Genomic DNA, 22,025 nt, shown 5'->3' with positions numbered 1-22,025 from the left:
AAGAATGAAGACATCTCAACAAATGGACCAAAAGTCAGCGTGCCAATGCTAACAATTGTCCATCTATTTTTTGTTGATAAAATGCCTTTGATAATCTGAAGAAACATGTTAAACTGGCTAATTTTACACTAAATATACCAAAAATAAATCTGGGGTTTAAAAACAGATGTTTCAGCATCTGATTTCCCAATGTTTTAATATAAATATGCTTTTGATTTGTAAATGCTAATTAAGAAGCCTTGTAAAGACATTTCTCTGATTTATTTGTTGCCTTTAAAAATCCACTGACTTACATTTAATCGCCCTTCTCATACATTTTTTGTTCTATAAGTTAATATACTTAAAAAAAACTGCTGAGAATAAAAAACTCAAACTGCTAATTCTGATACATAACCACATTTGTATTTTAACAGTATGTAAAGTTTAAAAAATAAAGCATTTCATAAATGTTTTCCATTATAAACAAATCTACATTCTGGAATCACACAGGATGAATATGTCCTGTTACTTCTGTGTTGTTTGTGGAACATTCCCATGTCTGCAGCTTCTGAACAGCAGATTAAGGAGGTGCAAAGACCCGAAAGAGAAGACATGACAACATGTGCGGCAAAACAAAAGAATAAATCACTCAAAACAAAAAAAAATAATACAGACCGTAATCACGACAGTTTGGCATTTGGCAAAAGTAAACAGTTTTTTTTTTTTTTTTTTTTTTTTTTTTTTTTTTTTTTTTCAATGATCCAACACAATTTCAAAAGGACATTCCCTGCAAATAGTGCAATACATGAAAAAGGTACAAATACGTCTCCACCATCCTTTTCACCTAAGCCCACGGACCCCAGGCTCCAGAGGGACCCGGGTCACACCGGGGGTCATCGTCGGGAAAGTTTATGGGCAAAGAATTTTTCAGATGAGACTGAAGTCTGGTGAGGAGATAGTCGACAACGGCGGGGAACTGAGCCGACACCTCATTTCTCTCCTCTGGATCTTTTTGGATGTCGAACAGCATCACAGGCTTCAGGGGATCCACGCTGGTGGAACTGGACTCAGAGGTGTTATGTTCTGGTCGGGGGAACCACGTTGGACAGCCTGGTTTAAGACAAATGGCAAAAAAAATAAAATCCTTAAGATCTCTTTTTTGTTGTTGTAGCTGGAGCTGAAGTAGCATCCAGCGCTTGTGCATACTTGTGACTTTAATTCTCATCCTTAAAACTTTTAAAAAAATACTTATAAAAAAATACAAAAAACAAATGCTAAACAGTTAAATTCAAGCTAAATAAGGACAATAGGTGTAAAGCAAATTTACAAAAGAATGGCTGGAAAGATGTAGCGGTACAATGCTAACAATAGTAAAATGCTCGACTCTTCTCTTGACACCACTTTAATCTGTTTGAACATTGTGTTGAACGTCAAACAGCTTTTTCAGTTTCCCGCTCTGAGCAGTTCATTTCAATCCTCACCGTACCCCTGCTTTTGTCGTTTACTTCCTTGACTTCTGGACTTTTTGTTTACCCTAAAATGAACCGAACCAAGCGGTGCACATGTCAGATCCCAGATTTCAGGTGAGCTTTCACCCCTAAAAAAGAGCAAGCTTTCCAAACCAACGGTGAAAATCAGACCTCCCAAAAACGAGACTGAAAAGGAGAGAAAACCCAACCAGCATCTAAAGGAAAGTCTTGGAAAGTTTTTGAAAATGTCTTGGTACTTGGAAGCAAAATTCTGTTATTGACATTCTGAGCACCTTTCCTGTAAGTGGGCACACTTTTGTTGTCTGCTTCAGACTAAACATGTTTTAGGAACCAGGACAGGATACTGACCTGGGTATCCCGTTAGCAGCTTCCAATTCAGGTATCGGATGGCGGCGTGAATGGACACATTGAAGCTGGATCTGGCCCACGTTTCGCCTCTAAAACCCTGAGCCAAAGTTAACTGTTGCTGCCTGCCAGGACCTGCAGGGAGAAGAGGACAAAGCTGATTGTGCAGATTTTCCACTTAAAAAAAAAAAAGAAAACTACACAAACTGCCGATCGGAATGATATTTGGCCACCTGTGGACACAAAACATCCTTTGTGGATGTTGTCGTAACTAATACGGGAGACTAATATGACGCCGTGTTTTATTGCAAACCTCACCATCAGTGTCCATCTGTTTATACTCTCTCCCGCTAGCTTACAGCCCCTCACACCCCCAACCAAACATCAGCGATGCAACAAAAAATGGAGCAATACTGGAGGTATCCAGCCGTACAGTTCTGATCCAGATTCCAGCTCAGACGAGGAAAACAAAGACGTTTGTGGATCTAATCGTCTGCAAGTGGATGCATCGGAATGGAGCGGAGCAGGGAGACATTGGCCCGGCCCAGCGTATTTTCTACGTCACAAATACGCCCTTTTCAAAGGGGATTTTTTTCATTTGTTGCAGATTCACAATGATTTGAATTACAAAATACAAATTTAAGCTTAATTCTCTTTCAATATATCCTTCATCATCAGAAAAAAGCTACAAAATGCTATAAGAACACCAAAAACACCATTTTGATGAAAAAACAGGTTGTGTCATGTGACGTCTCTCTATCATTAAAGCAGTTCAGTTAAAAAATCTACAAATGAGTTAAATAACAGTTTTTACAGCTAAACTAAATAATAAATGGTTGCTCTGCTGGTCTCCAGAATGTTCTGCAGCCTCCTGGCATCTGCTGTTTCTGATGTCTCCCAGAGGTGAGCGCACATGTCTGGCTCCCCCAAAAACAAGAGGCTCTGGCCTTAAGAGCCTTCTCGGGTTCGTGCCCCGCTTGACCCTGGAAGTATGGTCTTGATTAAGCAGATTTGTGAGCGACTTCGGCCTCGGAGCGCTGTCAAAAGCGAGCACTTCCTCGCATTCTTCCCCACAGAGTCGAGCTCGCGCTCGGCAAAGCCTGCGTTCCCATCTGAGCCGCTTCCACCGCAGCAACACGACTGGAGAGTTGAAACATTTCCGATCTCTTTTAACCACAAGATAAAAGCTTCGACTCTCGGTTTAATGACATTAAAGGAAGCTTACTGTTGCTGCCTGCTGCAAATCAACATTTTTAACCCACCAACGGACGTTTTTAACACAAAAAACTCTTTTATTCCTCTAGGATTTTGGCAGCTTTTCACCCCCTCCTGCTTCAAACCGCAAGAAATACACATTGTGCGCACATGTCAGTCGTTCCCTCTTTCAGCAGAGGAGAGAGAGCGCCTCAAGGCATCTGGATCCCTCACAAGAACATCCACCAAATGGCTCTGGAAGGAGCAGCAAAGAGAAACTACTAGAAAGAGATGAGCGGCCAACAGAGAGGGGGTGTTGGGGTTGAACGAAGGCAAACGAGAGGTTCAGGGACCCCTCAGTGATCCATTAATTCAGGAAAACCCCTGCAAAGAAAAGCTGGAGCAAAGCGTGTTTAAAAACAAACTCTTTCAATGAATTAAAGAAGCATGAAGGGAAACTACGGGGAAAAAATGTGGAGAGTGAGGTCTCAAAGAAAAAGGCTTAGCGAGGAAAGAAAGAAAAATTCCAGCCTGGAACGCAGGAAGAGAAGCTGCCTGTCACTTCTGCGGCCAACCATAAAGATTCAAACATAAAACGCGACGGCAGACGCTTGTAAAGCACCAGTGTTGTCCTTTACCCATTCAATAAATCATGCGAGGGATTCAGATGGTAATGAGCAGCCGTAAACGTAAACGCCGAGATCAGTAAAGCTGTGAAAAGTCTCATTCCAAAAACTCTAAATGGGAGACTCGACTTTTTCAGAGTTGTGAAGCCTTAACGCCTTAACGGAGCGTTTTTAGTGGGTTTTTGCCTTAAAAACAGGAGGTTTTACATTTTTCACTAGAAAAGTGAAATAAGTAACAGGAGGATGTGTCTAATTTCTGTAAATACAGTTTATTTTAATTCAAATGTATATATATAATTTATAGAATTACATTTTAAATACAGCACATTTCAGCTTTTAAGCTGAAATGTTTGTTTTTTTTTTTTAAATCTAGCCACAGGGGTTGCAAGCCAGTTGCCTCTGTGCCGGTCCCAAGCCCGGATAAATAGAGAGGGTTGCGTCAGGAAGGGCATCCGGCGTAAAAATTGCCAAAGTAACCATGCGAATCATCCACAACACTTTAGACATACCGGATCGGTCGAGGCCCGGGTTAACAACGACCGCCACCGATGCTGTTAACCTACAGGGTGTCGGTGGAAATTTGACTACTGTTGGTCGAAGAAAGAGGGGAGGCAGAAGGGCCCGTGGCCAGAGAGAGAAGGGAAAAGGCAGGAACATAGGTTTGAGAATAGGGACTCTTAACGTTGGCACAATGACAGGGAAAGGCAGAGAGCTGGCAGACATGATGGAGAGAAGGAAGGTAGATGTACTGTGTGTGCAGGAGACAAGGTGGAAGGGCAGCAAGGCACGTAGTATTGGAGGAGGATACAAACTGTTCTATCATGGTGTTGATAGGAAGAGAAACGGGGTAGGAGTGATTCTGAAGGGGAAGTTTGTAAACAGTGTTCTAGAGGTGAAAAGAGTCTCAGACAGGATGATGAGCCTAAAGTTAGAAATTGAAGGGGTGATGGTGAATGTAGTCAGTGGGTATGCGCCACAGGTTGGCTGTGAGTTAGAAGTGAAGGAGAGATTCTGGAGTGAGTTGGATGAGGTCATAGAGGGTATCCCCAGAGGAGAGAGAGTTGTTATTGGAGCAGACTTTAATGGGCATGTTGGTGAGGGCAACAGAGGTGATGAGGAGGTGATGGGCAGGTTTGGTGTGAAGGAAAGGAATCTGGAGGGACAGATGGTGGTGGACTTTGCGAAGAGGATGGAAATGGCTGTAGTCAACACTTACTTCCAGAAGAGAGAGGAACATAGAGTGACATACAGAAGTGGAGGTAGGAGTACTCAGGTGGACTACATCCTATGCAGACGAGGTCATTTGAGAGAGGTTAATGACTGCAAAGTGGTGGTAGGAGAGAGTGTAGCCAGACAGCACCGCATGGTGGTGTGTAAGATGACTCTGGAGGTCAGGAAGAAGAAGAGAGGGAAAACAGAAAAGAAGACCAAGTGGTGGAAGCTACAGAATGAAGAAACTTGTGAGGAATTTAGGCAGAAGTTGAGGCAGGTCCTGGGTGGTCAGGATGAGCTTCCAGAGGACTGGGAAACTACAGCAGAGATTATCAGGGAAACAGGTAGGAAGGTGCTAGGTGTGTCATCTGGAAAGAGGAAAGACGGTAAAGAGACTTGGTGGTGGAATGAGGAAGTACAGGAATGCGTCCAGAGGAAGAGGTTGGCTAAAAGGAAGTGGGATGTAGAAAGGACTGAAGAAGGTAGACAGGAGTACAAGGAAGCGCAGCGTAGAGTGAAGAGAGAGGTGGCAAAGGCCAAACAGAAGGCTTACGATGAGCTATATGACAGGTTAGACACAAAGGAAGGAGAAAAGGACTTGTACAGGCTAGCCAGACAGAGAGACAGAGATGGGAAGGACGTGCAACAGATAAGGGTGATTAAGGACAGAGATGGAAAGGTGCTAACAACCCAGGAGAGTGTACAGAAAAGATGGAAGGAGTATTTTGAGGAGCTGATGAACGAGGAAAATGACAGGGAAAGAAGGGAGGAAGATGTGGTTGTTGTGGAGCAGGAAGTAGCAGAGATTGGAAAGGATGAGGTTAGGAAGGCTCTGAAAAGGATGAAGAGCGGAAAGGCCGTTGGTCCTGATGACGTACCTGTGGAGGTATGGAAGTGCTTAGGAGAGACAGGAGAGGAATTTCTAACGAGGTTGTTCAATAGGATTCTAGAGAGTGAGAAGATGCCTGAGGAATGGAGGAGAAGCGTTCTGGTCCCGATCTTTAAGAACAAGGGTGACACGCAGAACTGCAGCAACTATAGAGGAATAAAGTTGATGAGCCACACAATGAAGCTGTGGGAAAGAGTAATGGAAGCCAGGCTTAGGAAGAAGGTGGAGATCTGTGAGCAGCAGTATGGTTTCATGCCCCGTAAGAGCACCACTGATGCCATTTTTGCTTTGAGAATGTTGATGGAAAAGTACAGAGAAGGTCAGAAGGAGCTGCATTGTGTGTTCGTAGATTTAGAGAAGGCGTATGACAGGGTGCCGAGGGAGGAGCTGTGGTACTGTATGAGGTCGTCTGGAGTGGCAGAGAAGTATGTCAGAGTAGTTCAGGACATGTATGAGAGAAGTATGACGGTGGTGAGATGTGCTGTAGGTCAGACAGAGGAGTTCAAGGTGGAGGTGGGACTACACCAAGGATCAGCTTTGAGTCCTTTTTTGTTTGCTATGCTGATGGACAGGCTGACAGACGAGGTAAGACAGGAATCTCCCTGGACAATGATGTTTGCGGATGACATTGTAATTTGCAGTGAGAGTAAAGAGCAGGTGGAGGAACAGCTAGAGAGGTGGAGGTTTGCTCTGGAAAGAAGAGGCATGAAGGTCAGTCGTAGTAAGACAGAATACATGTGTCTGAACGAGAGGGATCAAGGTAGAAGCGTTAGGTTACAGGGGGCTGAGGTGAAGAAGGTGCAGGAGTTTAAGTACTTGGGGTCAACAGTTCAGTGTGATGGGGAGTGTGGAAAAGAGGTGAAGAGGCGAGTGCAGGCAGGTTGGAGCGGGTGGAGGAAAGTGTCAGGAGTGTTGTGTGACAGAAGAGTGCCAGCAAGACTCAAAGGAAAGGTGTACAAGACAGTGGTGAGACCAGCTCTGCTCTATGGGTTAGAGACGGTAGCAGTGAGACAGAGACAAGAGGCTGAGATGGAGGTAGCGGAGATGAAGATGCTGAGGTTCTCCTTAGGAGTGACCAGGTTAGACAGGATAAGGAACGAGTACATCAGAGGGACGGCTCATGTTGCCTGTGTTAGGGACAAAGTCAGAGAAGCCAGACTGAGATGGTTTGGACATGTTCAGAGGAGGGATAGTGGATATATTGGTAGAAGGATGTTGGAGATGGAGCTGCCTGGCAGGAGGGCAAGAGGACGGCCAAAGAGGAGATACATGGATGTCTTAACAGAGGACATGAAGTTGGCTAATGTTAGGGTAGAAGATGTTCATGATAGAGTGAAGTGGAAAAGGATGATTCGCTGTGGCGACCCCTGATGGGAAAAGCCGAAAGAGAAAGAAGACATTTCAGCTTTTAAACAAGAAAAAACTTCTCGATCTGCCAATGCAAGATATAACTTTTTTTTTTAAATAATTGGGAATCTATTTTTGCTGTAAATTTAAAGTTGGTGCTTTATTTTTGCCAACTTAATAAAATATCCAAATGTTTTGTAGCTGCTGCATTCATGCATCTTGGGGGGGATGCGCTTCATAGAAAACAAAGGTGTTTTTTCTTCCTTTTATGTCATTTATTTTATGAACTTAAACATTGAAATAAACAAAAACAGAAAAAAAACACAAATCTAACACAATCTAAAATGATCTCAAGCCATCTACACAAAATCATAAATAATCTAAAACCATCTATACACAAGATAATAAAATGATCTAAAACCATCTATACATGATCATAATCTAAAACTATCTACACACAATCATAAATGATCTAAAACTATCTAAACAAGATCATAAATGATCTAAAACAATCTACACACGATCATAAATGATCTAAAACCATCTATTCACAAGATCATAAATGATGTAAAACCATCTACACACGATCATAAATGATCTAAAACCATCTATTCACAAGATCATAAATGATCTAAAACAAACTTCACACGATCATAAATGATCTAACCATCTACACACAATCATAAATGATCTAAAACTATCTACACACAATCATAAATGATCTAAAACCATCTACACACAATCATAAATGATCTAAAACTATCTACACACAATCATAAATGATCTAAACCCATCTACACACAATCATAAAGATCTACTGCTTATTCTTCCTCATTGTCAGAAGGAAGTCCTCCATGCAGACGCTACTTTCTCAAATCCCTCCGACCAACTGTGAAGTGCAGCAACAGCACTGACTAAACACAACCCCTCCCTCGCTGGTTTCTAACCAGCAACCAGTCCTCCTCATGTGTGGAGCCAAAATTAAAGCCATGTAATGCTTCACAGGTGCTTTTAAACCTGGATTTTCATGCCGGTCAAATAAAGTTTTTTTTGACAATCCTGAAAGAGAGACACCAGAGAAAACATCTGAGTTTTACTTTGGACTGTCAAATTATACCACATGTGGTACTGAGATGGAAAACTACTGTACTTCTGGTGGAGAAATCTGAAACTGATTCCTTTTTTTTTTGGTGGATCAAAAGGTCCACATCTGCTCTGGGTGACCCACTGGGCCATTGTGGTACATCTGTGAGGAATTTCAAAAATTAAAGTGTACAGCAAAGGTGAAGCATTCCCCTCAAAAGTCAGAAATAGTTGCTGGAACTCCCTTGAGATAGACGTGGTTTGGTCCACAAATTAATAAGTGGTTTGAGAAAGAGTCAGCTCAGCTGGGTTTCCGATGTGTGTTCAGTCATGAGACCCGTTTCCAGGAAACCTCCCTACAATCAGAGGTTAATGGTGCACACACACCCAGCCTATGGATTTCAACGAAGACTGAAGGAAATCAGAGGCGGATTAATGAGGAGTTTTACACATCCCATTAATAAAACCTGTACATAAAAGTCCAAACAAAAGCCTTTAGCTAACTTCAAACTCAAACAATAGATCAACAACATAATGCAGGTTTGGTCAAATGTTTTGTAAGGTTCTATTCTTAGGCTCACTTCGCCTTGAGTCTGGTGTTTGAGTTCAGCTTCAAACAATAAGGCTTTGATTCCTGTGAGCACGCTGGGAGGAGAGGGAACAGCAGATTTACAACGGCAGGAAAGAAGAATAACATATCACACACAGCATGAGCACAGAGGAGGAGGAGGAGGAGGAGGTGAAGACTCTCATAACATGAGGTATCTGTCACCTCCGGCTTCTATAGGCCATCGCTGTCGTCGGCAGATACATTTCAAATCTTGCTTGGGAGCCTCCACTTAAAGTCTTATGGTTTCTTTTTAGAAGCTTAGCCACTTTTGTCACAACATGAAGTTGATTTTTAGACCCATCAAGGGACTTTTTCCAAACGCTTTCTGTAGAAATTTAGAGTGTACTCCCACCAGACAATCTGTACTAAGCTGTACTGGAGCACATTTGTTGACCCCATCCAGCTTTTCTGTGGCCAACACTCACATCACCCAAAACTTTCCTAGTTGAGCCTCTGTTTTACAAACCCTATACAGTAGGTAAACTCCAAGATACAGTATATTCCTGACCTTTTATTCCCATTCGCCCTGATACTTGGGGTATATGAAAACAAGTATTTTACTTCTACAAAACGAGAGCAGGTATCGCCTTTCAAACTGTCGCTGCTCGTCTTTGAGTTTCCTTCCTATGACCAGCTCATTGGCCTTGTGGTTGTGTCGGCTCTGAGACTGGAAGGTCGTGAGTTCAAATTCAGGCCGATTCATACCCAATGCGACCCAATGGTTGGGAGATCTAAACCACCAAATGGTTCCCGAGCCCAGCTGTGTCTGCAGCTCACCGCTCCCACAGGGGATGGGTCAAATGCGGAGAAAAAATTTCACACACCTAGCTGCAGGACAGATAATGGCAACAAGCAACTCTGTTGACAACTTTAATCTTAGTCATGGTTGCAAACTGGTGCAGGGGTTTGTTCTCCTTGTGCATGAGTGGGATAATTGGTGTCTTTATATTGCCCTCAGGTGTGCATGTGTGCGGGGCCCTGCAACAGACTGCCCACTTGTTCAAGATGTACCACGCCTTCACCAACCCAACGGTAGCTGCGATAGGCTCCAGCAGCCCTGTGACTCTGAAAGGGATCCAAGGGGGTTTTAAACATGAATGATCTAAGGAATGTTAACTTCTACCTTCACTTTTAACATGTTGTCAGTGTTGGATGTATGAACCTATTTGTTTGGTTTTTAGTTTTATGTTTTTTGACATCGGTCAGTGGCCGCCTGGAGGTCGTGCGGTGGCAGTCCAGTGACAGGCAGGTGGCAAGAAGGCAGCAGTGCAGTAACCGACTGATAGGAGGGTCTCCATGTCCACAAAAGTGTCTGATTGGATGATCTGGCGATTTTACAGTACCACCCGTTTGCCTCCATGCTGCTGTCCCACAGCCACCTTCCGTTTTTTTTGAAATTGCAGCACGGGGGCTCGACGAGGGATCTTGACATGGGCCAGCGGCACAGCGATGACCAGATGTCGATCTGGTGATCCCAGCCACCATAGGTCCTGCGTTTGTATTAAGACTCCGGCTGTGGTTTGACCCCATGGACCTTCTTTTTCTTGGGCACTGGGGCTTTGCCCTTGCTGGGTTTATTGGGACTCATGCTGTCGACAATTGACAAGATAATGACGTGTGCTCAAAATCTGAGTTGCGATTGACCAGTAGTGCAGAATGGCCCGCTTCTTGTACAACCTCGGGCTACCAGGTGGCTGGTGGTCGGTGGCTCTCCGCTGTCCGGAGACATTTTCACATTGTCCAATCAGAGCTGGTGCCGGGTGACGATCCGGCTGCCACCGCCCTGTGGCAGCCACGCTGTCACCTGATTCGGAAATGGCGTCATCCCCGCCATTACAGACTGACAGCCGCTGTCTACTTTGACCACGTCAACAGTTTTCCAAAAATCTGGCAGCTGCAGTTGTATTTGTGACCGTAGCATAAACAAAGCCTGGAGAGGGTTACATATGAAACGAACAAACATTTCTTTATTAGATTGAGCTGATTTTACTGTTTCATCTCCATGGTTTGCTTCCTAAAACAAATGTTTTTCTCTCATGGTCTCTGCGACGTCAGAAAAGCAAAAGTTTATTTGCGACTCTCAACCTAACAGGCTGGTTTTATAGAAATGACTGTTATGAAGTGCGGTGATGGAAACCAGCCGTCAGACTTTCACACTTCACAATTACCTTCCGAACTGAGACAATAGGTGGCAGTAATTGGTCTTTGGAGGGGGGGTGAACTTACATGGAGACGTGTCCTCATAGAGAGTGTCGATGTTGTGCAGCAGCTCCAGTCTGGGTGAGGCGAAGCCTTTGCTGGGAGATAAAGGCAGCGTTCCTGTTAAACACATGGAAACACAGGCAGCACACAAACCGCCGGGCCTGACTCATGCGCTGCAAAAGCCTCTGGGGTCTGTAAATGTGAAGCAGCTGGCTGCTGTTTGCCAGCCTGTGACCACAAAGAAAACGCACTGACCAAACGCTCAGATAACACAACTAAAATAACTCTGGCTCTGCGCAGCGCCGCCCGCGTTGGCGTTTTCCTCTGTTCGACTGTTTTCTGTAAACAAACGGAAACTGCGAACCCCGCTGCAGGCCAGGCATTGTTGCGGAGCTCAAACGGCAGCGCCCGGCGGTCAGCTGACGTGATTGTCGGCCAATCGGATCACATGGAGAAGTGAGTGGTCATTAGTGGTCCAGGTTAAGCCTTGATTTTCTGCTGCAGGCCTCAATTTGTCCTCATTCTCTGCGTCCGCACTACGTTTTCTCTCGCAGTGGAACTCTCTGACAGCTCAGACAAAGATGGAAGTTTCCAAGTCACGAAAGTTCAGCTGAGTCCGTAACTCAGTTTAGTATTTTTAAAAGAATTACTTGACCTAAATATGTGCGTCTACAGAAAAAGATTGAAACCGAGTTAGCTGATCTAATAGAGCGGGAAAGAAAAGGATGAAAGGAGAGCAGATTTGTAGAAGAACGACTGATGGAATTTCCTTTTCTCTTCCTCTCATCGCCACGGTAACAAAGGTCCTATTGAACAAGACATGGCTCCCAAAAGAAAAAGGATGCCGGAGTCAGGAAGACAGGCCACGCAGTCTGCAATAAAAAGAAAGACCATAACGGGGACAACACTTTAACTTCCTGTTTGAAGCTGATTTAAAAACAAAAGGAACAGCCGGAAGAGTGCACAAAGTAACCACTAGGGGACTTACTGCAAAAGCAAGTTGGCCTCCATATAATCCAAAGGGTAAATGAGACTTAGTCTCATTCTAGAAAATGATTTGTCTCTTTAATTATTTATTCCGTGACAACTTTACTGGGGGTGAAACCCTTTAATACCGAAGTTGAAATTCTTTGACTACCATTTACGTAATTAACGTAGTTCCAGCAGATACTAAAGCATGGGGAAAAGCAGCCAAAGCCATATGCAGCACTTTACAGTAGTGTTTCTGAAATCATCGTGAATTTAGCCGATTCCGACATCCGAGAAAAGCGGCTAGCTTAATGGACCAAGAGTTACGGCACGTCAAAGAGTGGTTTTGGCAGAGTTTTATGGCGGATGCTCTTCCTGACACAACCCTGTATTTTACCTGGACTGGAGACCGGCACAGGGAGACCCAGACCTGGGCCCCCTTGTAGCTACACAATTAGGCCGTAGCATGAAAGATCTTGCCCAAAGACCCACACTCGATGAAGCTTATTGAGTCCCCTGGGAAACAACGCCTGATTTCTTGGGTGCCAGTCCTACTCCCAACCAACAAGGCCATCCAGCTGCTCATTCTGACAATCCGTTGGATTTACGTTAGTTGCGTAAATGGTTGAAAAGTTATGGTAGTTTAGGTTTATGGTAGTACAGTAGATTGGGTGACTACAAATGTATCAAAGATGGAAAAAGCTGAAAACTCAATGTAGATCAACCCAAAACAAACAAATCTGTGACGAGCAGCGAGCAGCCCCCAATCCTCTCACCTGATGGTGTTCCACATGTTAAACCCGTCCAGAGGCTTGGTCCCGCTAGTGCTGCCTCCCGCCAATCTGACAAGCGTGGGCAGCCAGTCGGAGATGTGCATGAGTTCGTTGTTAACGGTTCCGGGGTTTTCCAACAATGGACTGCTGACGAATCCGACCCCGCGGATGCCCCCTTCCCACAGCGCCCACTTCCTGCCCCTCAGAGGCCAGTTGCTGCCACCTGCTCTCGTCTGACCTCCGTTATCTGTACAACAGACCCCAAAAAACCAGAGCATCAGAGTCAGTAAAGACAACACGCAGACGTTAACGAGGTGTGGTAATACCGTACAAGCTAGCTATTTATTCTATGCACATTTATTTTATTATACGAGCATTTTTACTGTATTAACAGATAAATCTTACAATGATTTGTGATTTGGACAGATTTGTATAAAAATTTCTGTAATTCTCAAATCAGGCAGGATGAGCCAGACTTTGGACGATCCTTACATGCAGTCACAAGTTTAAAATAAAGTCTCTGTTTTCACATTTTTATCTTATTAAACCTTACATGACTACAATTTTTCGGAAGTTTTAAAGCAAACAATCCCACCAGAGGTCGAATCTTTTTTTTAAAAATGTAAAAATTCAGAACAGTTAATAACCACAGGCTGATCAATTCCATAGCTGCTGTTATTGTTTAACATTGACCAATCCCATCCAGGCAGGCTAATTATTCCCATCACATATCCAGGAAGTAGTCTGTTTCATTTACCCCTAATGGCTTTGCAAGATGCTTTGGCCACTTCTAACTTCCCCCGCTGAATTTCCCGCACAGTTTACAACTAATTCTGTTCACATTTGAGATTATTTGTTTATGTCCTCCATCGGGTTTTCCAGATTATACCAGAATCCTCGGAATATGTGCGAGTTGGCAAATCATTCAGGGGATTCTGGTTGAGGAACAATGAAAGAGAGCACCTGGTCTCTCCATCCACAGACGTCAGAACACTCACAGCATTGTTCCTTCTAATGACCCCTTTAAACACCTCTAAAAATAACCCGTTTTAGAGTTTTTACTCGTTTCACATGTGGGAAAGCAAAGAGGCGCATGTTTAGATGGCGTGTTTGAAGCCAAACGTCTTTCTTTAATCAAAAACATGACTTTAACTGTTGTTAGAGCAGAGCCTTCAAAGGCAGAAAAACACTGCCCTCTAGAGGAAAACTGCAGTAATACAAACTAGGAGTTCTTTATTTGAAGTTCCACTCAGGTCATCTTTTGATCTATTTTCAAAGCTTCCCAGTGGGCTTTTAATTACGGTTCTGCTGTTTTTTGCTAAAAACCCTAAAATCGTCATTTTTAAAACATATTTTCTGCAGAGCTGCAGGAACTCATTAGAAATTTGCTTTTTGACTTTGGGCGGGACTGTTGGCGCGGATGTTAGCCTAGCTAATTTCCCAGCATCCCTTTGTTTACTCTATCTCATGCTAGCGACCAGCGCCTCACAAGCCCAAGCTAACATTAGCGTAGCTAATAAAACGCCGAGCGATATCGGAGCTGTCCAGCTGCACAGTTAAGAGCCAATCGGAAGCTCACACAAAAACAAGTGGAAGCATCAGAATAGAGTGGAGCAGTGCATTTTCAAACTGCATCTTTCCGTCTGCTCCTGATTCATGATTTGAATGGAAAAAAAATACTCAGAAATTCAAATTTAAGCTAATTTTCTTAACAAATGTCCATCATGTAAAAAATGCAACAAAAACATATTAAAACCACAAAAAACACAATTCTCACGGGAGTGGGTCTTTAAAACTACTTAAAAAAATGAACAGAAATGACAGTCTGATGGATCCAGGAGAAAAACGTGGTTTGTTTCTGTCCTAAACAGCAGTTGATTTGTGTTCCCACGATTCATCGGGATGATTGGAACAGCAACGTACCGGTGGAGAACACGAGGACCGTGTTGTCCCAGAGTCCGGCCTGCCGCAGAGCCAGGCTGATGTTGCCCACCGCCTCGTCCATGGCCGACACCATGCCGGCGTACTTCCTGCGGCTGACATCTTTGATGAAACTGTAGGGGGTCACGTAGCGCTCCGGCACCTGCAAAGGCTCATGGACCGCCTGCATCGCCACGTAGAGGAACAGCGGCTGACGATGAAGAGCAGAACAAAGGAAAGAAAACATGAGATGCTGACAGAAAACAGCTGCACAAAAAAGCCATAAAATAATCTTAAATAACAGTTTTTGCTTCAGTTTTATCTCCAAACGACATCTAGTTCAATCATAATTTCTTTAAGAAAAATAGAACATAAGAGCTTAATGTACGGAAGCTACTTTCTGCCATTATGGTTAAAAAACAAAACGTTAAAAGATTAGATGTAACGCCACATGATCCAGACGTCTAAGACAAAAATGAAAGAGTATAATTTAAAAAAAACACACAAAAATTATTTGTAATTACATTAAACTCAGGAACTGCGATCATAAAAGTACAAGCATAGAATGGAGAAACCTGTTTTTATGCGTCAATAATGGGAAGTAATTATGGTAAAGCAACAGTAAATAGATTGCATTAGGAAAAAATGTTTGATTTTTATTTGTTTTGCAGTATTAAGAGCTGATAGAATTGAGTTTTTGAGATATTTGATGAATATTTTAAAACATAAAAAAATTAATTATGGACAATTATTGTGAAAAAATGACAAGTACGGAGTTTATGAAGAGATTCTTTACAGAAATAATGACAAATGAAGTTGGACTGATTACATCCATATTGCATTTTACTTGAATTATGAAAATTGAAGTCATTAAGATTCAGTAAATAACTTTAGATTGTTCATTAGACGTTAATCAGAGAGTGGAGACGCATTTTAAAGCCTTTATCTGTAGATATATATGTAGATATATTCATACATTTGAGTAACTTATTTATTTTTACTTGATAGATTTCTGTATTTTTAAATTTTATTGACTTCTTTTATTAATTAAAAAAATATTTATTTTATTCTATTTTTAACTTGTGTGTAGTTTTTGGCAGACTAAACAATAACCCTCAGGATTATTAAAGTATGTCGATCCATCCATCCATCCATCCATCCATCCATCCATCCATCCATCCATCCATCCATCTATCCATCCACCAGTACTTCATTTATTTGCATAGTTTCATAAACAAATAGGATATAAATACTTTATTTTCTGCACAGCAGCAGAAAAGCCGAAGCTCTTTGCGTCGACTCCTTTGGCTCGGCGGCGGTTTAAGGCGTCAGGGAGTCACCTGGCTGGCGTTGTGTTTGGCGATGACGCTGACGGCTCGCTGGCTGAACAGCTCGGTGGAATAAGCTCCTTTGTACGCCGTGGCGACCTCCTCGCCGTCTCTCAGGTCCAACGCGCAGCGGGTCAGGTTGAGGGCGGTGATGGGGTAACAGCGGGTGTGCGTGTAGTAATCCTCGCTGCCCAAATAGTAACCTGGGTTACGGGGAATCAAAGATGACACGTTTTTGCGCTGATGTAATCATCGAATCTGAAAGAAAAACATTTTTTTATAACAATAATAATAATAATGGATTTTGTTGTAGTTTAAGCACATTTTTGGCGCCACCTTAATTCTGTAAAACTATTTTAATCATGATAAACAGATTTTTCTTCTTTTATTTATAATTTATTTGCATCTCTTCAAAATAAAACTCCTAAATTGAGATTATTTTTAAAAACAAAGCATGTAAAAAATAAAAAATAAACATGCAGTGTTTTAACATTTAGTTACTGAAGTCCCCACAAATCGATTAATTTGACTTTATTAGAAAATCAAGTGTTTACTTAAACTATTGAACACTTTTAAGCAGTAAATACTTTTAAACTTTTGCAGAATTAGTCAGATCAGTCTTATGAAAAAGAGTTCTTTTTTTGATCAAATTTACTTAATTCTATTGAAAAAAAAGGGAAGTAAATTATAATGAGGACTGAATTGTTCATGTTCACATTTTCTCACTTCCTTTCAAACAACAAATCAAACTCAAGTTGAGAAACTTGATCTAAAATGGATTCAATGTGTCATATACTTTATATGGAAATGAAAATATCTCCATTTATGATTACAAGTAGTTATGAAGTCATGAAAATAGCATAATTTTCTTTTCTTTTCTCTGTTTCCTAATAAATTTAGATTTTTTTTTAAAAGAAATTGCTCGAAATAAAATGAATCAATCAATTAATTTAATTCTCTAGAACTGGCTCGTAAAAATCCAATTCAAAATGGGTTTTTTTTAATCACTGAAACTGTATAAAATGGCTCTGAAAATGGATATAAAATAGTATTTATCTATATAAAAAACTGGAATAGGCTGCTCTTTTTCTAATTATATTTGACCTTTAGGATGACCTTATTTATAGTGTCTTATTTTGGTCCCCTAAGAATTATTTGTTTGTTTATTTATTTACGTGTTTAGTTGGTTGGAGATTGGTTGTTTTTATCCTTCTTTTTCCCCTTAAGCTGAGGTGAATTTCTCCTGTGTGAGATCCGTTAAGTTGAATTCAATTTTGCATCCATTTTATTTGAATGGACACTTTTAGAGCTCCTGTAGGCTGCAGTATGTCGTCGCCAAGAGTAGAGAAGAAATGGCTCCAAACAAACCGAAGTAGGAGTCGAATCCTCGGTGGGTGGGCAGGCAGTCCTTCTTGTACATGCCCAGGTGCCACTTGCCCACCATGTGGGTGGCGTAGCCCGCCTCCTTCAGGAGCTGGGGCAGCAGCTTCTCGTCCAGAGGGACGCAGTAGGGCTGACACGGCCAGATGATCTGGTGCTGCATGCCCGTGTGGATCTGCCGGCGCAGGAACACGAAAGCAAAGAGAATGTCAGGCAATCGCACCGCAGAAAACTCAACAGGAAGCAACGTTTTTTTTATGACTTTAGTGACCATCAGGCGGTCCGTTTTGTGGATTTTGGCGACATGTTTCTGATAAAACGACTGATATAAATACTACGAGGAGAATAACTTGTTGCTTTTAAAGCAACGTTTAGCAACAATAACTCTTAAGGAATTGTAAAGTACTTTCTGGCCTCTCTGGACACGACTTCCTGCAGTGCTGTGATCAACTGAGCATGCTCACTGCGAGTTGTTTTTCCATGGCACGGTCACATTTCAGGAGGATCCACTCCTGGAACTGTTGGCAGCAAGGGATGTAGTTTACTTCAAAATCATGTCTTATCTGATGAATTTGACTTAAAGTTTAAGGGATACAGAGGTGAAAAATCCACAGGATGAACTTCCTTTATTTGTCTTTTTGTGATGCTGTTCAGAACAATAAATGTTTGTGAAGTCCGTGTCACACCGTCGTCACGTACATTCTCCAAGGATGGCATTTCTATCTTTTGTGATACATGCGTGATTTACCTAATGTCCTTCCTCGATGTGCGCTGATGTCTTTACGTTAATGGGTTGAATACTATAAAGCGTTCAACCTGTAGTTTTTTCTGTTTCTCTTTCTTTATTATAGTATCTTCTGGTATTTTTTGCCGCTTAACTCCTTCACTTTTTCAGCTATTTTAACCATTCAACTATTCAAATGTTCAGCTCTTTCAGCTTTTTCCAGAAATGACTTTTGGTTCTTCAAATCCTTGAATGTTTCAAGATATTCCAGGATTTTTGCCTTCATTGAAATACATGGGGAACCCTTGGTGCAGAAGCTCGCTGGTTTGATACCCGGCGCTGGCAACTTTGATCAGTTCGTTCTTTCTTTCTTTTTGCTAATAATTACCCTTTAAGTTTTATTTTTTATCCAGCAATATAGCATTCAACCCTGCTTCATCTTCTGGAAATGCAGCCCCTTCTTGTTCAGTTTTGAGCCGTTCAAAATTCCTGGTCGGTTGAGAAATATGTTGTAGATTTCACACAATTACTACGTAACTCCTACTCAATTGTGGGTGAACTTTGCAACATGCATACACACATTTGAGGTTATCTACGACTGTTCCACGCATATCTAACAGACATCAGATGTGTAACTTTAATATCACGCGTACGGAGTATGAATCACTAATGAATTGCATACAAACTGCACAATAATCACACACGGTTCATGTTTTACATTGATGTACGTGTTCTTAGCGTGGTTTATTCATTATGCATTTGTGAAAATTTCACGTAAAGACCACAGCCTTTCTTAGGGGCGGCCGTAGTGCAGCGGTAGGGCGGTCGACCCATGATCGTAAGATTGCAGATTCGATTCCCGCCTTGCACACCCATGTCGATGTGTCCTTGGGTGAGACACTGAACCCCACCTTACCTCTGGAGGGAGGTTGGCCCCAGTGTTCGGCAGCGGAGCCGCCACCAGTGCGTGACTGTAAAGCGCTTTGGGCCTTGTGGGTAGAAAAAGCGCTATATAAAAGTATACACTATTTACTTTTGCCACTTATTTTCACGTGTGACCAATTTTTATCCATGGAAAATGTGCGTAGTGGCTGCGTGACATGAAAGAAGTTTAAAAAAAAAATCTTCTGGACATTTGGTCCATTGGTGAAAATCTTCCTAAAGTGTCGGAGGACAGATTTACAAATGAAAAAGTTATATTTTTGTATACAGACGATGAGAACTGGCTCTGCTGCAGAAGGATGAGTAGGTAGCCGTGTTAACAAAACTGCTCATCGTTTGCACAACACCCTGTTGAGGCAAAAAGCTGTCGTCTGTCTGCTGCAATGTTCCTGTCTGAGCTGCTAATGTGCAGAACAGCAAAAGAAATCCAACTGAAATGAAGGCAAACCAAACACTGCAATGGGAAACCATCAAACAAGCTGGTAAATGTAAAAGTATTTTACATAAGCTATACTGTTTTAATAAAACAAAAGACAAATGTCTGTATTTAACGCATACGGGACTGGAGGTTTGTCACAAACTGACTCCAAAATGATGAAAGTCAATTAAAAAAAAAAAGTGTGACAAAGTCTTAGAATTGAATTTGGTTAGTTCAAAAGGGGCCCAAGTCCTAGAGGTTTGTTTTTCCAGGAAATGATTTTAATTGCATAGCATTAAGGGATGCTACACCAAATGATTAATACTATACCCAGATTTAGCACCAGTTCATAGCTTACAAATGCTCTGATATGAAGCACCTCACTTTTGTAATTTCAGAGGACTAGCAAACTAAAATCTCTGGACTTGGGCCCTTCTTGAATTAAATAGGGGCGCTGCCATATTGGATAACTAGTGCTGCCATCTATGGGATAAAGCTAAACCCATGCAAGAAAGGCCCAACTTTTGTGCACATAATCAGATAGCTTTTCCCTTGAAGGCCAAGGGAACATACAAAATCTCTACTTTGAAAAATTGTGGACTTGGGCCCCTTTTTAACTAACCGATTCAATTATGAGAAAGAAGTAGAAAATGTTGCGAAAATTAAGTGGTTTTCACAAGACTTTTTATTTATTTATCTAAAATGTCTTTTTTTTTCTTACAACAATAAGGTTGTAGTTTCATGAAAATACATTTGCACATTTACAAAAAAAGTAAATCATATTTAATGAGAGCAGTGTGATGTCCATCATTTTCCTCTGAATTAAACTGAACGGGTTATGTGTGAAGCTTCTTACATGTTATAGAGTCAAAGTAACATTTTAGACTACGTTCACACTGCAGGCTGAAACGACCCAATTCTGATTTTTTTGCCCCTATGTATCTGATCTTTTCATGACAGTCTGAACGACACAGATCCGATCTTTTCAAATGCGACCTCCGTCTGAACGGCCAGGCCACGTGTATTCGACCCGTACGTCATCGATACGCTACAAACGTCATCATGCTGCGTTGAAGTAAGCGGGAACGAGAACATAAACATCAACCATGGCGGATGATGCTGCTGAGACCAGTCAGTGGAAGGGAAGCGAGGTCACCGATTGGATTCATATTTGGGGTGACCGCTCCATTCAGGCCAAACTCAAGGGCTTTTATCGCAACCGGGCGGTTTTTGAAAAGATTTCCAGCTAAATGGGCGAGCGTGGTGTTGAACCTTTATGGTGATTACTTTTTTTGTCAGAAGCGCGGGGGAGACCTTCAACGGATCCTCCTTCGGGGTTCATTTCCTCGTTTGGACCCTCAGATTCTCCAGAACGGGTTAATAAAGAGTCAATAGCATTTATTCTGGGGGAAACCTTTTATTATCGTTCTCCTTCCTCCTTAACACACAACATGAATGCGCGAACCCAACACACTTCCGCTGCCCCCCCTCCTTCCAGCGCTCCACGCGCTCTCCACTCTCTTACACACAGGCGCGCGGCTCTAGCACATACACATCCACATTCCACAACAGTGGGTACAGACGATCCTGGGTTCCAATGACTTCTTAAAATGAGAAGATTGTAATTGTGCTGGCTCCTTTGGGAAAATGAAGTTATAACATTGTTACGGACCTATATAAATTTTCCAACAAATATGAATTGCATTGGATCTCTATACATGATGCACGCTAAATATAATATTGTAATTTTTTTTTTAAAAAAAGTAACGTTTTCTTAGGAGCAGAACTAGCGGGTCTCACCTGGTATCTCAAATTATTTTAAAACAAAACCTAATATCCATAAACTTGATGCCTCACCTGGTACCTGCCCGTCATAAGCTGGTTCCTGGACGGGCTGCACAGCGGCTGCACGTAGTAGTTCTGCAGGCGGACGCCTTTGGCGGACAGCAGGTCCAGGTTCGGGGTCTTGATCTCGGAGTTGTGGTAGCCCACATCGTTCCAGCCGAAGTCATCCGCCATGATGAAGACGATGTGCGGCCTCGGAGCCGCTAACGTTACCGGGAGGATCATGACCACGATCATCATCCAGTTGACCGCGCGACTTTTACCTCCGACTCCCATCTTCAAGCGCGCGCGCTCCGGTCCAGAAAAGTGAAACGAGGAAGTTATTTAGACAGAAAACGAGCTGAAACAGAAGCAGAGTGTTGATGTCCAGTCGGAACCAAGTCTGTGTCACTAGAAGGAAATGCCACTTTTAAAGGAAAGCATCTTGTGACTGAAAAAAGGCACTTCCTTGTTTAGCAGGTTAAAAACCCCTCCTCCAGCGTGACAGCCAATCAGAGGCTTGGATGTGAAGAACGGTTGTATGGAAGCTCGAATGAGGAAAGAAGAAAAATATGTTCACAAAAATTATTTGAATTAAAATAACTTTGAGGTAAAACAACATTCATTTTTTTTGTATTGCAAATAAAACGTGCTTATTGTTAATAGTAATTAAAGTGAAATACATGTTTATTTCCAACAGATGAATTTAATTATTAAGTAGTTCTGTTGTATGCAAATATATTTACTTTTTTGAAAATATATTTCTGCCT

At 42.1% G+C, this 22,025-nt stretch overlaps 1 protein-coding gene across 1 annotated transcript; it reads right to left on the bottom strand.

Annotated features, from left to right (window-relative positions):
* Positions 1 to 246: 246 nt before the first annotated feature.
* Positions 247 to 21,756, bottom strand: arsb (arylsulfatase B). The gene is made up of 8 exons (XM_023961006.2): positions 21,289 to 21,756; positions 17,336 to 17,522; positions 15,980 to 16,170; positions 14,643 to 14,850; positions 12,723 to 12,966; positions 11,002 to 11,072; positions 1,818 to 1,949; positions 247 to 1,089 (listed from the first exon to the last, which is right to left on the bottom strand). Exons 1-8 carry the CDS (start codon positions 21,550 to 21,552, stop codon positions 824 to 826), a joined length of 1,563 nt encoding a protein of 520 aa, XP_023816774.1. The 5' UTR covers positions 21,553 to 21,756; the 3' UTR covers positions 247 to 823.
* Between the last annotated feature and the right edge of the window lie 269 nt (positions 21,757 to 22,025).

The sequence above is a fragment of the Oryzias latipes genome, chromosome 12, assembly GCF_053564925.1.
Source record: "Oryzias latipes strain Hd-rR chromosome 12, Olatipes_Hd-rR_3.1".
NCBI lineage: Eukaryota > Metazoa > Chordata > Actinopteri > Beloniformes > Adrianichthyidae > Oryzias > Oryzias latipes.
Note: the sequence above shows the minus strand (reverse complement) of the source record. Positions and strands in the feature narration are given on the sequence as shown.

Coding starts and splice junctions, on each gene's coding strand:
- arsb (XM_023961006.2), bottom strand. CDS start 21,552: ATGGGAGTCGGAGGTAAAAGTCGCGCGGTCAACTGGATGATGATCGTG. Junction 16,171..17,335: donor AGGATTCGACTCCTACTTCG/GTTTGTTTGGAG, acceptor CCCGTAACCCAG/GTTACTATTTGGGCAGCGAG. Junction 11,073..12,722: donor AACATGTGGAACACCATCAG/GTGAGAGGATTG, acceptor TTTATCTCCCAG/CAAAGGCTTCGCCTCACCCA.